Source organism: Eretmochelys imbricata, chromosome 1 (genome assembly GCF_965152235.1).
Source record: "Eretmochelys imbricata isolate rEreImb1 chromosome 1, rEreImb1.hap1, whole genome shotgun sequence".
In the NCBI taxonomy this organism is placed as follows: domain Eukaryota; kingdom Metazoa; phylum Chordata; order Testudines; family Cheloniidae; genus Eretmochelys; species Eretmochelys imbricata.
The window spans coordinates 309,646,734-309,663,487 of NC_135572.1; the positions used below are offsets into that span (position 1 = coordinate 309,646,734).

Genomic DNA, 16,754 nt, shown 5'->3' on the forward strand with positions numbered 1-16,754 from the left:
CTGACAGCAGTCACATCACCTTTTCCGCTGAGAGGCATGAACAGCAGCAGAGGCCAACACTTTTCACTGAGATTAAGGATCCTAAAAAACAAAGGTTGGCAGGAGCAATGGAGAAGCAGAGCTTTTTCTCCTTGCTACATCTCAGAGGAAGCTTGAGTCTTTGGTGTTTCAAAGAGAGAACTTTCTCCTTTTCCACAGCCAAAAGAGGGGATTGCAGATTTTAACAAATAATTAAGGTGAAGGTGAAGGGTGAAGCAAAAAATGAAGCTTTCAAGCAGAGTCCATGGAGAGCATCTTGAAAAAAAATTCCCAGCAAATGGTTGCAGGGCTGCACTTCTCAACATTATCCTGCCTCTGGACTTAACTGGTGGGTGCCCTTCATTCATATCAGCCTCAGATTAGTAGGTTTAATCGTAATGCTGTTAAATCTCTAGTAAGTTTGTCAAGATCTGATTTAGATTCTGTAAAAAACTAGAAATATACCCAGCAAAATCTAAACAATAGTGAGAGAATTTTTAATAGATCATGAAGCTGCTATGCCTTCAAAGATCAATTTATTTGTACTTGGAAATTGGCACTTATGCTTTACTGAAGATTTACAAGGGACAGACAACAGAAAATAACTCAATTTTTTCATTTTTCTACATCTTGAACAATGTTGCTTCTCCAGTGGATTGAAATAAATTTTCAAATGATTATTTTCTTAACAAGTGCATATGCAGTCTTAACTACACACCAGCTTAATGTAACACAACTGAATAATTTGTCTACCTTTTTCTTTTAATGTAATTTTGAAAAATAAAAAACACTTAAATATATAAAGAAGTTCACGCCACAAGATTATGAATTCAATTCCTGAATAATTAAGTGTGCAACATCTCCAGTTACTTTAGTAATTAGAAATGACTAGTCTCCTGAGAATCTAACAATTATGCTAAAAATATTTTACTATGTATTCAGCTGAGAAAAACTACAGTAAGTCTGTGTGGTCAGCTACTATGCCTTCCCTTATTTAGGTGGGGAGGGAAAGGGTAGGGCAGTCCATTTGTTCAACACAGCTGAATATGTAGAACTATATCTGGCCCCGTAAAAGAGGAATTTTGTTTGCTTTAAAAGTCTTCTGTTGTTCCAGGGGGAAGAAAGGATTTCACAGAGTGATGACATTTTGGCTCTTGTTACAATGATTAATTATTCTCATTTTTTTCTTATTGGGGAAATAAGTGCAGATAGTGAATGGACTCTAATCTGCCTTGCACAGTACAACGTAAGAAGGAAACCACCAACACTTCTATTAATTGTATTTTTTAATGATTCTTACTCTATTTTTGTCTGGGAAATTTTACAAATTTGACAAAAAAAATTGTATAAAATAACTGAAGAATGATTCAAAAGTTTCTAACATCACTAATAGTGAATAATGTGTTTTCCCTAATTTATTAGCCTTATTAATAGAGGTTCAGTGAATTAAATGCAGTACATAACATGCCCATGAATTTCAAGTTTCTGCTACACTACTAAACTCAGTAGTTACTCTTTAGTTTGCTGTCACAAACTAGAAATACAAAAATAAAACCAGTGTCATTTACACAAATAAAATAAATGGAGAAATTTGAACTTCCAGTTAGCAAAGAGGACTACAAATCAAACTCTTTAACCTCTCTGTGCTAGCAGAAGTGCCCATTGCTCAGAATGGGTGTTAACAATGGATGCAGTTGGCCATGGCTGGCTGCAAATGTAGGTGAGGACAAGGCATGAGCAGCACCATTTCAGAAATCATGGGTAAACCTTGTTGAGCTGCATGCATCATTGCTAGAAAGCAGGTACATTTTTATTTGCAGGTAGGGTCCTTGAAAGAAAAATGATCATTGTTAATTAGCATTATTCCTTATAACAGTCACCCTTATCACCTGTAAAAATGTATAGTTACAGCTTACATACATACATCTGTGGACAATTTAGTTTAATGGGATGAATTGGAGAGCAGGTTATTGCTCATGAAATCAGAGATAACATTAGGAACTCCACAGATTGACAGTATAAAAGAGAAGTTACTTCATCCAAAAATAGGAAGTTATTACAATGGGGAATTCATATCATTGTCTTTACAGAGGACTCAACTCACATTTAAAAAAAATCCTCTTTTTATTAAACTGTACTGTTATCCATTCAAACAAACAATATTAACAATATTTTAACACAATAAAATATAACTATTCAACAAATGTCATAGTCTATATCATGTTATAAGAGAAACCAGCTGATTTTCATTACTGTTTGTATAATACAAAGCAGTTTCTGTTGTGTTCTGAAGAGAGTCTGGGTTGAGGCAGTTGTCTTTCATATAGCTCATGTAAGGACATTGATTAGTTTATACTCAGTACTACAGCCTCGTGTGATAAACACTTATTTTCCCGAGAGAAAGTGTCTTGTATATTCTCTGCTCATTACCCCTACCTAAGTGGAATAAAGTACAGACTATTTTTTTTTTTTTTTGGCAAGGCTAACCTATTTTTGAGTAAAAGATGTTAGATACATTTTAACCCTACCAACAGCAATACCAGCCCTACCCTGGTGATTTGTGTCACCATGGATAGACTTTTCACATAGTTCTGATTACTTACATTTTTGGACAGTCCTGTAGGAGCTGTTTCTGGGTTTACTCCTTCAGCAGGTGGAGCTCAGCTCCAGTTGTTAGTTTATATGAGGTTGTGTGAGTTCAATACAAATTATTAAAGAAGAATGATTTTCTTTCCTATTTTCTGCTCCCTAGAACACAGACCAATCACACATTTAAAAGAAAGCTGCTCATACCGAATACTTTCTTCTTTCTCGCTATTGTTTCCAGTGTTTAATGGAACACTACAATCACTGGCTCAGTTAGATAAAAAAACATCAAACACAGACAAGCTGTGACAGCATCATCAAAATAAAGCACCTGAAAAGGCACTCGAGTCCATTTCTCCGTACCCTTTCCTCCTCTGCTGGGGAAAAAGATGGGGACAGGCAAGCTTATCACTTATGCATTAACTTTCATGAGATCAACCACTTAAACCCCCAAACACTGAAAAGACACATTTAAGGAGAGTGGGTTGGGGGGGGGAGGGGGTGTGAGAAAACCTGGATTTGTGCTGGAAATGGCCCATCTTGATTATCATACACATTGTAAGGAGAGTGATCACTTTAGATAAGCTATTACCAGCAGGAGAGTGGGGTGGGGGAAGGTATTTTTTCATGCTTTGTGTGTATAAAAGATCTTCTACACTTTCCACAGTATGCATCCGATGAAGTAAGCTGTAGCTCACGAAAGCTTATGCTCAAATAAATTGGTTAGTCGCTAAGGTGCCTCAAGTACTCCTTTTCTTTTTGAAAAGACACAGATACTTGATCTAGTCAATTTTTAAAGGGAGTTAGAAATAAGTTTAAGTACTATACCTTCCTCCATGCACTCCTGTCCGTTTTTGTGATTTTACAATCACATTTCCCTACCTACTGTTTGTTCCCCTTATTGTTGCTGTGTGAAAAAACACTAACTCAGTGCACACATCAGAGCACAAAAGTAAACAGATATTTTCCCCTCTACTCATTCACAGGTAACAATCTTAGCTGTTACATGAAACAAAGCAGGTAACAATTTTCAGACAGAAGTGTGATCTTTAAAGCGGACAGTGTTCCTCAACAACTGCAACAGAAGGAGGAACACAAACATCCAGTCAGCTTCAGCAGCTATTTTTCCTGACCCAGTCCAGGTGGTTTGTAGTAGAGTTAGGGCTCCTTCAAGAGCATAGTTCTGCCTCTATTTCCATAGCAGCAATGATCACTTTCACTGCATAAATCATATTTTACATGGCCTCATTTTCTCGTCAAGAAAAAACTGTTTACAAATTACAGGATCTAATGGTACCTTTCCTTGTCCCTGATGCTAGGCACTTAACAGACTAATATTTGTAGCTCCCAAATCCTTGGACAGACTCCTCTGCAACACCTGGAAGTAGGATCAGCACGGTCTTCAAGTGAAGAGTTTCAGGTGGCCAAGATTCTAGAAACATCGGATCCCTGCCTTCTCCTTTATTTGGAGAACTATAATTATTATGGAGAAACCCTATTTTCATGGAGCTTTAACTAGTTTAGCCCCTTCAATCTTTGTCACTTAGAGATCTGAAACGGTACCAGCTTGACATCCAAAGATCCGACACAGGTGTCAGGTCAGTGTGGCACTCCTTGGAGCTTTCATTCTCCATACACCATCCACATGTCTTTCAGTTGTTAATTGTGCGTAGTTTCTGCCAACATCTATGTTTCCTAATATGTTTCTCTAGGAAAGAGACTATTGGCAAAGATGCTTCCAAGCTGCTTATGTGACCAAGGGGATAAAACATGATAAAACTAGGGACTGAGTTGTACGGTTTTTATGTGGTTAATACTGCTACTGTCACCAATGTGAGAAACCAAAAGACACGAGTTGTCTAGAAGGAGAATAATTTCTCCAAAATGTGAAGATTTTTGATACCTGGGAATGCGGGAAGCAGAAATCACATGAAGGCAGCCCCAGCAAAGTGAAGAAGAGCATATAGATAGAATACTTTATTTAAAAAGCCAAAACAAATAAACCTTTCACTGATGCAGTCACATGCAAAGATAACTTGTTAACAGTCACAAGAGAACACAATAAGAACTCCCAGACCAACAGAAAGGGAAACAAGTCCCTCCCAGTTCAATCCTTCGCCACAGCAGAAGCCTGAATAAACAGACAGGCCTTGTAATGAACCCAAATGATCAAAATGTTCTGGCTGTCAGACCCAGGGGGAGAAAGTGAAGAAAATTCCAGCGTTGAATTTCCACTGAAAATACCTTGTCGTCCACTGCTCAAATCTAAGGATTGTCGACTCAAGCGTTCCAGCTGATCTTACCTGTCAGACTGTCTCTTTCCTGAGTTCTCCCTAAGATACACAAGCACCCAAATCATGAAAGGCTTTATAGACCAAAACAAACATTGAATTATAGTAAGAAATAAGTTGGAAGTCAGTGCTGTAGCTGGAACATGGGAGATATATGTTCTTTGCATGAAATACCAGATAGACAAAGACATGGATATCATGGTGAGAGCCACATCTAATTAAGAGAGTTCACACCCTATTAGTCAGAAAAGGTGGGAGGAAATAATTGTAGCCACACCTGCTATTTGAACATCCAGAATTCAACAGGACCTAGTAACAGAAAAGTAAGCATAATTTCAAGAAGGGAGTTATCGCTTCTGCCACTGCCTTGGGTTATATAACCCAGCATTGCCTCACTCATATTTGGATTAAGCTTTAACCCGTTAGTTCCCATCCACGCCTGGGCACTGGAAAGTTCAGCACTGGCACCGACCAGATTCCATGAAACAGACAGAGGTTAATGTCATCAGTGTACCTTTGGCACTGCAGACAAAACATTCTCATGATCTCCCTTTGTAGCTTCCCACATACCATGAACAGAAAAGATGACAGAAGAGAACTCTGCGACACCCCACATGAGATGCTTCAAGGCTGCAACTCTTTCACGGAGGTCACAGAAGTCACAGATTCCATGACTTTCCAGGACCTCTGTGACTTCCGCAGCTACAGCGGCTGGTGTGGCTGACCCCAAGGCCGCCCCAGCAGCTGCTCCAACAGTCCCAGGCAACCGGTCTCGGGCGCTGCCCCAGAGCAGTGGTCAGGGAGCAGCAGCAATGCCCCAGGCCACCCGCACCCAGAGGAGGAGCAGCATCAGCGGTGGCAGGGCCCCGGTACGCCCCTGCCCCCCCCGGAGCAGTAGCGGAGGGTCCCGGGACATCCTTCACCCCCAGGAGCAGCAGCGTCCGCTGGAACACACCCTCTCCCCCTCACCAGCAGGTAAGATTTAATTAGGGGTATTTTTAGTAAAAGTCACAGACAGATCACTGGCCATGACTTTTTGGTTATTGCCCATGACCCGTCCGTGACTTTTACTAAAAATACCTGTGACTAAATCGTAGCCTTACTGATGAGCTATCACCCAATACTATTCTCTGGGTTGTTTTGTCACAGACACTTCGGGGTCAAGAGCAGGGCCAGATTAATGCATAGGCAACCTAGACACCTCTGGCTGGTCTGGCTCAACTACTGCTACAGGAGCCAGCCCCACAGTAGCGCTACTTGTCCCACTGTGCACTCAGGTTTGGCCAACCAGCCTGGTGTCATGACAGAGTGGCAGGGCCAAAACTGAGTGAATGGCATTGTGACCCCCATGCACCAGGTTGCAATGCCACTCCCTCAGTTTTGGCCCCACTGCCCTAACTCTTGTCATGACAGAGGATGGGCGGAGCCAAACCCAGACGGGCAGAGGGCGGGCCGGCCTTTTCCTCCTCATCACTGCTGTGCGGCCAGCACCTGCACTAGTACCTCAGCCAGAGCTTTGGACGAGGAACTGCAAGGAGTGCCTGCACGAGGGAGCTGGTCAGGAGACGGGAGCCAGGGTTTGCCTAGGGCCCAGCGATCTGTTAATCTGGGTCTCATCAACAGTACTGAAGGCTGCTAAGCAACTCCAGAATCAGCACAGGTACCTAAGGTGAGATTTTCCAAAGATGACTTTGATATTTAGCAACACAACTGCTATCATTTCAATGGGAGTTGTGTGGCTAAATCTCCTATCCAGCTCTGAAAATCTCAACCCTGATCTTTGTCCTTCACCAATATCATTGGTTGAATATGTTCTGAGCTGAAAAGTTTATTTAAACTTGGATCAGTAAAAAATGGTTTTAAATACAGAAAGTTATGGGTTAAACTTAAGTCTGACAGAGCATGGGTGCTGTATGAATAATCCACTGGGCAACAGCTCTTTAGAAAATCCTGATGGAGCACAACAAATGAAGTGACATTAAGTAAGATGAAAATATTTTAAAAATGTAAAATTATTGAGTTATGGACATATCTGAAATTTGAGATACACCTGGATATAAGAATGCGGAATTCTGGTCATTGGTTTTATTTGTACACTGCCTTTGTTGTGTTAATTCTTTCATGCTACACTGAATGGTAGTTCAGTTCTCAGTTTTGCCATGGCCATACTATGTGATTTTCAACAAGTCACTTAACCCCCTCAGTTCCTCCCTTTATAAATGGAGACATTCACCCTTTGCACACTTTGTGAAGCACTGTGATTTATGGCTCAACAGCACAATATAAATGCCAAGTCCCTTTGGACTTATGTTATCTGTATGAGTTTAAAAAGTGCACCGTGCTATATTGAATGACGGCACTGTCTGGGTGAGCATGCTACTTGTAAGCGATACACTGTGTTTAGCTATTCTTAATTTTTCTCCAACTCTCCCTTCCTCTCTCACGCATGCCCCATAACTCCCCAGGCTAACATCAGCATTCAGTGACTAAATCAATATAAAATGATCATGTTCTAGAAAATGTAAGTATATTCTCAGATACAGGATTTATCAAACTAAAATGTTGACAGATCTGGCATTGTGCAGTATGTGGAATTATTTCTGGGGGGAGGAGTAAATCTATTATTTATATTTTAACTACTCATTTAGCAATCAACTGAACTTCCTTTCTCCTCTTTAAGCAGCATGTACAGAATAAGCAGTGCATTTTCTTTAGTACAATTACAGGTCTCAGGTTTGCACCAAGCAGTAAGAATTGGCTTTGAAAGATGTGCCTACTCACTGATCTATTGTGTGCGAAATAGCCAAAGCTATATAGCAGGGATCAGCAACCTTTGGCACGCGGCCCACCAGGGAAATCCACTGACGGACCAGGACGGTTTGTTTACTGTTAGGATATAGATATTTAGGCCTGTCTGTAAAGGCCTATATTCTAATCTAGGTATATTCTTATCACTTAGCTAGTTATAGAGGTATGAAAGAAAGAATCAAAATCACTGTCTGCCGGTGTAAGGGTCTTCTCTTACTGTGACAGTCTGAGGCTCTGTTCTAAGGCTAAGATCTTTGGCTAAGCAGCAGAGGCAGCCATAAGCTGGGAAGCGAACTGGCATGCTGTTCTGAGAGGAGATGCGGTCCACCTATCAAAGAAGGAACAGAGTATCTTTAATACAGCGTGGCTAACCTAGAGAGATGGACTTTAAGATTCGATAGGGGCAGGAGATAAAAGCCCCACACATCCTTACATTCCAAACTAGTCACATTGAAATAAGGTGCTATTGGGAACACAATCCTGTCCTGATAATGCCTATCACCTCCAGAGAAAGGGAAGTGCCTAGAAGATGTAAAAGGAAATTTAGTTTGATAGTATCCTGTCTGGCAAGAACTCACTTATCAATAGCTGGGATGTGAAATCCTCATTTCTGTGTTGTTCTATCACTGTAGTCCCCATTTCCCTATTCTTTGTCTGCATAATCGCTGTCTGGTTCTGTGATTGTTTCTGTCTGCTCTATAATGAATTTTGCTGGGTGTAAACTAATTAAGGTGGTGGGATATAATTGGTTAAATAATCATGTTACAATATGTTAGGATTGGTTAGTTACATTTCAGGAAAATGATTGGTTAAGGTATAGCTAAGCAAAACTCAAGTTTTACTATATAGTCTGCAGTCAATCAGGAAGGGGGGGAATGGGAATCATATTTTGATAAGGGGGGGAAGTGGGAACAGGGACACAGGTAAGGCTCTGTGGTGGCAGAGCTGGGAAGCGGGACACTAAGGAAGGAAACTAGAATCATGCTTGCTTGAAGTTCACCCCAATAAACATTGAATTGTTTGCACCTTTGGACTTCGGCTATTGTTGCTCTCTGTTCATGCAAGAAGGACCAGGGAAGTAAGCGGGTGAAGGATTAAGCCCCCTAACATGGCGTCCGCAGGTTTAGCCAATCACAGCTCCCACTGGCCGCGGTTCACTGTACCAGGTCAATGGGGGCTGCGGGAAGCAGTGGGGGTGAGGGATGTGATGGCTGCCACTTCCCACAGCCCCCATTGGCCTGGAACGGTGAACCGCGACCAGTGGGAGCTGCGATCAGCCAAACCTGCGGACACTGCAAGTAAACAAACCGTCCGGGTCCGCCAGCGGATTTCCCTGACGGGCCGCGTGCCAAAGGTTGCCGATCCCTGCTGTATAGTCTTGATCAAACCACTTCTGATACTTCTACAGCTGATTATACAGTGTAGTTCATGAAAGTCCAATGGGATCCAACTCTATTTGTGATTTGTGTAAGATGTTTACCAGATGCGTCTACCACTTTCAGATATACTCACAAAAATTCCGAAGTTGCACCTCTCCTACCCTCTCTTCAGACTAGGCTTTAAGTGTTATTTGTAACTGGACAATGTTCTTTTGAGTATTGTTATCAGTTTGACACAGCAGCATGAGAAAACAGAAAAGAGTTTCCCCTCCCTAAACAAGAAAGAAAGGAACTTCTTGAATGAAAAATATACTGCATAGATCTTCATCAACAGCATCCTGGAGGACAACATATTGCAGATTCCACATGAAGGCAGAACATGAGAAAGATAAAACTGCCCCATACCAAACTGGGAGTAAACCTTAAGACAGTTTCCAACTCATAGCAGAAGATTAAGATTTTCTGCAAGTTTATATCTAGTAAACCTTGGTGCAAAGGTTCTATCACTCATAACTAACATGCTCCTAACCAAGTCAGTATGCAGTACCATTAGTTGAATTGAGAGTAAAGCAACCTGGTCAGTGAAAAGGAATCAAAAAGAATTCTCTGCAGCTAGCTGGCAGTAGTTTCATAAACATAGAAGATGGGGAAGATTGTGTTACTCATGTATAAAATACTCCTTACAGTGAGAGTCAGACAGGCTATGCGAGTGAGCAACAGCCACCTGGTTACCAGCAGTCCCTCATTGCAACTAGGTGGCTGTTGCTTGGTTATTCATCCATTTTGGTATGCCACAGTAGAGGCATGGATCACACAGCATGCGCTGCAAAATTCAGATTGAAAATGCAGATGAGATTTGACATTGATCTGAGCCCTGCGCACTCATACAAAGGATACATATGTTTGGTACAACTAATCAGGATTCTCAAGGGGATTTTATAATGTACCCATTTTACCAAGGCAGTTTAGAATGCCAAAGTAACATAGAATAACTGTTCAGAAATACACCATTTCCTGTGATCGGAAAAGGAATAGTTTAAACAAGTCTTTGAGATAGGATATTCAATTTTGAATATATAAAAATCATCTTCCTAAGAAGCTTCAGGTAATACACATAGGAGGATATTATACTATTTTACCATATACCACCTCATCACTTTGTGTTGCAATTGCGGTTTAAGTACAAAAATTTGTCTCAGAGTGTTGTTCTTGCAAGGATAAAGATTATATAATGTAGACTGTAAAATACTGTTCCCAAAGCAAGTGAAATGGTTTCTGAGTTAATATTTCAGCAGTTTGTAATGATGATGCACGAACTGGATGAGGAGTATTTTGGATGGATTTTTGGAGGCAAGTGAAAAAGAAACATAGAACTGGTCATTACATATAAGCAGCAAAGGAAGCTTGAAGATCTTTATATTTGTTCTTGAGTCATCCAAAGGGGTTGGGGGAAATGGGACACTTACTGAGATTACAAAGATACTTCTCCAGCAGTCATAAGATTTCTGCAAACACTGGCATTCACAACTAGATGCTCTTGGTTAAGTACTCAATCAAGACTTACTAGCACAGAAAAATTTGACTGAAGGATACTATTTAATTGTTCAGCAGCCACAGGCTAATTATTCAAATAAAGGGGGGAATGATTTTGTTTTGAGTTTTATCTGTGGGGGAAGTAGATAAAAAAGCAGATTACTAACAATCATTTTTTCAGATTGTAAACAACAAAAAGGAAGATATGCTTCAGCTGTGCAATATTCTCCTTCACTCAACAACAAAAAATGAGGGGAGTGCTGCAGCTTGAAATACTTGACTGGTAATATCCTACATGCCATTCCAGGAAATCCCAGAGTGGATTTTAAGCCTCTGCCCATCCTCATAAAGAAAGCGGACTGGAGGACTAATCGATATCTAGCAACCCAGCTGTGACCTGGCACATAAAGAACTCAAGAAAATAAATTATAGAGATCATCAGTGGGATTTAACATTTGGAAGACAGCAACATCTGGGATCAACTCCAAATGGAACATAGTCACACTGAATGAGTCTTGGCTCCTGTACTAATTGTTAAACAGAGCGACATTACGCACACACAAAGACAAAGTCTTTACGTTCCTCGTGGATTTTCCATAACATACACAACTCAATGTACAAATATAACCTGGATATACAGACAGTTTCTTGCAATGCCAATGATCTGCGAAGGAACTCAATTACATTTGTGTGAAATGGTAGCTATTGTCCGGGACGAGTCACCAAAGCCGATCAAGTATTAGTGGTTTTAATAGATGGTGTCAAAAACTACAATGAGTCTTTTTAATCACTTCATAAGTCAGTTTAATGGGCTCCAGAGTCCTGCCCTCAGGCGGAGCTGAACAAATAATAACCGAGTGCAAATGACTTCCACGAATGTCACTTTGTTTTGTTTTTACTAAAAAAAAAAAAAAAAACCACACACACACAAACAAAAAATCCCAAACCCCACACACCATATGAAAATAAAATAGATTTTTTTTCAACATTTATACAGTAAGCTTTTTTTTTTAATAAAAAGTGTTATAGATACGATAGTGGGTTATTTCCCTATCAAATTGCTAGGATTTGAAAATTGTTTTATTGTTGTTAGGACTGTTTATATAGCTGGCAGAAAATCTTAGCCCTTCCAAAAAGTATCAGGGTGATCAGGCTGAATTCAATAGTTGAAAAGGAAAATATGCGTTTTAAGTATGCAAGTAAGAGGAGGGGGCAGAGAGAAAGAGGAGGAAACGTTCCCTATTCTGTAACTGGGGCCGAGGTAAAAAAAAGAGATGAGAAAACCCAGATTCATCAGTCAAATATCTAACGTCCTTTGTTGTTCACCTTTCGAATAGGACGATGCTACGCTCTCTCTCCTCCTCACAAACAGGATCCTGAACTTCAAAAACTGAAGCACATTTCCCTGCCTCTGTGTAATCCAGACCTTTATAAACTCAATTTCACAGCCAAACAAAACGTTAGCATAGGAAGTAAACTACTGTCCTGATTAAACACTGTACACACACACAAACAAAAACACATACAACTGCGGACTGGTGCCTGTCTCGAAAGATGGCAGTAGCTTAAACTGAGCGTGCCCGTTAAGCAGAATACCCATTTTTAAACAATTGTGTGGTTTCCTCTCCCCCTCTCCTCCCTCCGGTGTTGAGGCTAGTGGGAAGAGGAGTCTCCCGACGGGGCTGTTTTACTGAGATGCTATTCAATCCTCACAGACTCTTTGCAGAGGTGATCAGGCTTTACGGAGACTTATGCTTTCCAACTGTTTTTTGTTCATAACACAACCCCCCCCCCCCCCCCACACACACACACATTTTCAATCTCTGCAGCTATTCGTTGCACGGGGGGGCGGGGGGGAGGAAAGGGGTGTGATGACAGGAATCCATGCCCTCCCTCCCCACCTGACACATGAACCAGCAGCGTCCGCTTGCAAACTCCTCGGACAGCGGCAGAACCACAGGCATGCCCCCACCCGGGAGGTTCGGGGCGGGTTCCAGTCCTATCGCCACCTGGACCAGCCCCACCACGGCAAGGCACCAGTGCCAGCGGCCCCACTCACCCACGCCGTATTTCTCGTGCTCTGTAGGGATCCACATGCTCACAGCGTGGTTCTGTCCCTCGGCGAACAATGAGAGCGGCAGCGCCCAGCCAACCCCTCTGCCCAGCGCCGCCGCCGCCGCCGCCGCCGCTGCCGCTGCTCGGCGGGGCTCAGCCGCGCTGCTCGGGCTCCAGCCGAGAAGTCATTGTTGTGATTGACTCAGCCCCGCTCCCCCGCCGGCCACTCACAGCGGCCGCCCGCCTCCCCTGCCCCGCTGCTTGCCGGGAAGCGTAGTTTCCCCGCGGAGTACAGCGGCAGAGGGCGGGGCCCAACCATAGCCCTGCCCCCTTCTAGCGCCCGCTTCCTTAGAGCCGGGAAACTGCAAGTCCTGATGAGCTCCGCGTCCTGGAGGTGGGGCTGGAGCCCTCAAGGCTCTTTCCTATTGGTTTAGGCGCCGTTCCAATGCGTGCACGTCACTCTTGGGTCCGTCTGCGAACCGTGGCATGGCAGCTTCCTCAGGCGTCGGCGCTGCGGCTGACAGAGGCGGTGAGTGTGGTGCGCTCCTGAGTGTCGGGTCGGGACCCCTTCTCCTGTTCAAGCGCCCTGTCCCTTCTACTGAGTCTAGGTGCTTACAGGGAAAGCGTGAGTGGGACTGCAGCAGACCTTTGTTGGGGGTCCCTGGGCCAAGTTAGACCTGATCTCTGTCCCAGAGCCTTATCATCATTACTTATTAATGGTATCGGGGGTAGCCGTGTTAGTCTGTATCTACAAAACCAACAAGAAAAGGAGTACTTGTGGCACCTTAGAGACTAACCAGTTTATTTGAGCATGAGCTTTCGTGAGCTACAGCTCACTTCATCAGATATCTGATGAAGTGAGCTGTAGCTCACGAAAGCTCATGCTCAAATAAACTGGTTAGTCTCTAAGGTGCCACAAGTACTCCTTTTCTTTTTGCGAATACAGACTAACACAGCTGTTACTCTAAAACCAACAAGGAGTCCGGTGGCACCTTAAAAACTAACAGATTTATTTGGGATAAGCTTTCGCGGGTAAAAAACACTTCTTTACCCACGAAAGCTTATGCCCAAATAAATCTGTTAGTCTTTAAGGTGCTACCAGGCTCCTTGTTGTACTTATTATTTCTTCATCACAACATGTTGCAAAGGTAGGTAAGCAAAGAATATGAAAACAGCTGCAGTCTGTAGCACAACTGGCAATATGCTGTTCAGAAAGCATGCCAGAGAATGGATGCTTAACTGAAAAGTACAGAAAAAAAAATAATTTCTAATGCTACAACAGGTAATGTGCATAGAAACCCTGCCAATGTTGATCTTGCTAACTATATATTTAAGAAAACACACTATGAAAGGTTGATGCTAACAGAGTGAGAAATCAGTTCGTTCAGAGCAGGCAGCTTTTAACTCATGTAGTAGAACATTCTATCTTTGTGGCTTTTAAACTTACAAGCTTAACTTACAAGTGGCAAGCTTATCCTCCACCTATCACAGCACATATATAGCTTGCCTAAACACAAAAGCTGTATCACGTTATATATACTGGTAGTTAAGGCGATGCATTCCTCTTTCCCCCCTACACAAACCCAACCCCTAGTATGGATGCACTTGTATTGGTTAAAGATGCATTATATCAGTATAGTTATTACTGCAAAGGAAGGGGAATAAGCTGTACTGCTATAAGGCCCCTTTATACTGGTATAACTGCATCCACACTAGGTGTTGTACCAATATAACAATTTGAGTGGGGGAAAAAACATACCCCTAACCAAAGTAGTTATATTGTTACCAAAACTGCATGTAGACCAGGCCTAAAAGCCAGACAGCACTCTGGTAAAAGGAGAGTTAGCCTGAAATCTCTGGTGTGGAAGAGGTCTAAAGCCACTTACCGTACTGCAGAGTAAGTTTGTTCCCACTGGGGTTCGGAGATCTAACCTAGATTTTTTTTCTGTTTATTGTAAGTTATTTTCTCATGGTGAAGTCAAAGTACCCTAGCTCCTCCAATGAAGACTTGTTTTGTTTTTAACAGCAATGCTTTGTGTTCAGGACTTTCAGTCTTTCTTCACATCCTCTTAACAGCAGATGCACTGCAGTTTGTCTTTCTCAAACATTCATAGGTATCACTGAAAATGGCTGCTTCTGCCCAGTATAGAAAGCCTGAGAACTGTGACAGGACCCAACTGCACCTTTGACCCCTCCTGGTCTCTTTGAGTGTGTCCCTACCTCCCCTAAGGTCTCAGGCCTTCAGCCATTACCTTTCTTGGAGTGGAATCACACAGTTCTCCCACTCTCAGATTGGGCCTAGGGCAGCAGTCACCTGCTATTCACTGTGGTTTCCTCAGAAAGTCTGATTTAGACTCAGATCTTGCCATTCTGTTCCTTCAATCCCAGCTGACTTTTCACCACCTTTGACTCATTCCTGAAACCCTCCCCACATCCTGCCACTACTTCTCTCTCAGCATAATATCTTGCTGATTTCTTTCAAGAGAAGATTGTCAAGATGAACATAAGAATGGCCATACTGGATCAGACCAAAGATCCATCTAGCCCAGTATCCTGTCTTCCGACAGTAGCCAATACCAGGTGCCTTTGAGGGAATGAACAGAACAGATAATCAAGTGATCCTTTCCTTGTCGCTGATTCCCAGCTTCTGACAAACAGAGGTTAGGGACACCCATCCTCGCTAATAGCCATTGATGCACCTATCCTCCAGGAATTCATCTAGTTCTTTTGAACCCTATTATAGTCTTGGCCTTCTCAAAATCCCTTTGCAAAGAGGTCCAGAGGTTGACTGTGCTTTGTGTGAGGAAATACTTCCTTTTGTTTGTTTTAAACCTGCAGCCTGTTAATTTCATTTGGTGACCTTTAGTTCTTGTGTTATGAGGAGGAGTAAATAACACTTCCTTATTTACTTTCTTCATGCCAGTCATGATTTGATAGACCTTATTCCCCCCTTAGTTGTCTCTTTTCCAAGCTGAAAAGTTCTAGTTTTATTAATCTCTCCTCGTACAGAAGCTTCCATACCCCTAGTAATTTTTGTAGCCCTTTTCTGAACCTTTTCCAATTCCAGTATATCTTTTTTTTTGAGATGGGGTGACCACATCCTGAATATTACATGCAGATATGGGCGTACCATGGATTTATACAGTGGCAATATGATATTTTCTATCTTATTATCTATCCCTTTCTTAATGATTCCCAACATTCTGTTCATATTCTGTTGACTGCTGCTGCACGTTGAGTGGATGTTTTCAGAGAACTATCCACAATGATGCCAAGATCTCTTTCTTGAGTGGTAACGGCTAATTTAGAACACATCGTTTTATATGTGTAGTTGGGATTATGGTTTCCAATGTGCAGTATGTTGGATTTATCAACATTGAATTTCATCTCTCATTTTCTTGCCCAGTCACCTAGTTTTGAGAGATCCTTTTGTAGCTCTTTGCAGTCTGCCGGGGACTTAACTATCTTGAGTAGTTTTGTATCATCTGCAAATTTTGCCATCTCCCTGTTTATCTCTTTTTCCAGATCATTTATGAATACGTTGAAAAGGACTGGGCCCAGTACAGACCCCTGGGGGACACCACTATTTACCTCTCTCCATTCTGAAAACTGACCATTTATTTCTACCCTTTGTTTCCTGTCTTTTAACTGGTTACCAATTCACGAGAGGACCTTCGTGACAGCTTGTGACATGACCTTCCCTCTCCCCTCGACTCTCCTTCCTTCCTTGCTTTTTTCTCCCTCCCATCCCAACTCTGTCCTCCTCCATGGTCACAGACGCAAAAGTTTCCAATCTGTTCTCCTGTTCTAACCCCTCTACTTCGCCCAGTAACCCCATTTCATCTCCTGATCTCCTTTGAACCCATTCTCATCCCCTCCCTTACTTTTCTTGTTAACCTCTCCTCTGGCTCTTCCTCTCACAATACAAACATGCTTTAGTATCACGCATCTTTAAAGAACCCACCATTGACCCCACTTGCCTCTTCAGCTACCACTTCATCTCCCTTTCATTTCTAAACTCATTGAACATGCTGTTTTTAATTGCTGTCTGGAGCTTCTCTACTCCACTTCCATCCTGCAACAT

General features: G+C 42.2%; 2 protein-coding genes across 5 annotated transcripts in view; one reads left to right on the forward strand and one right to left on the reverse strand.

Annotated features, from left to right (window-relative positions):
- The window catches only part of DOCK4 (dedicator of cytokinesis 4), a 412,253-nt gene extending 399,495 nt beyond the window's left edge, over nucleotides 1–12,758 (reverse strand). The window contains exon 1 of the mRNA XM_077807794.1: nucleotides 12,675–12,758. Within this exon, the coding sequence (XP_077663920.1) occupies nucleotides 12,675–12,711 (37 nt within the window). The 5' untranslated portion in view covers nucleotides 12,712–12,758. The remainder of the gene's footprint in view (nucleotides 1–12,674) is intronic.
- Nucleotides 12,759–13,145: 387 nt separating this feature from the next.
- Nucleotides 13,146–16,754, forward strand: part of ZNF277 (zinc finger protein 277) — a 93,326-nt gene continuing 89,717 nt past the window's right edge. For 3 of the 4 annotated variants that reach the window (XR_013347976.1, XM_077834104.1, XM_077834114.1), the window contains exon 1: nucleotides 13,151–13,199. Coding sequence is in view for 3 of the 4 variants with exons in the window: in XM_077834104.1 (XP_077690230.1) it covers nucleotides 13,157–13,199 (43 nt within the window). In the remaining variant the exon portion in view is untranslated. Of the gene's footprint in view, nucleotides 13,200–16,754 lie in introns of all 4 variants that reach the window. The other variant, XM_077834123.1, reaches the window with a different exon arrangement.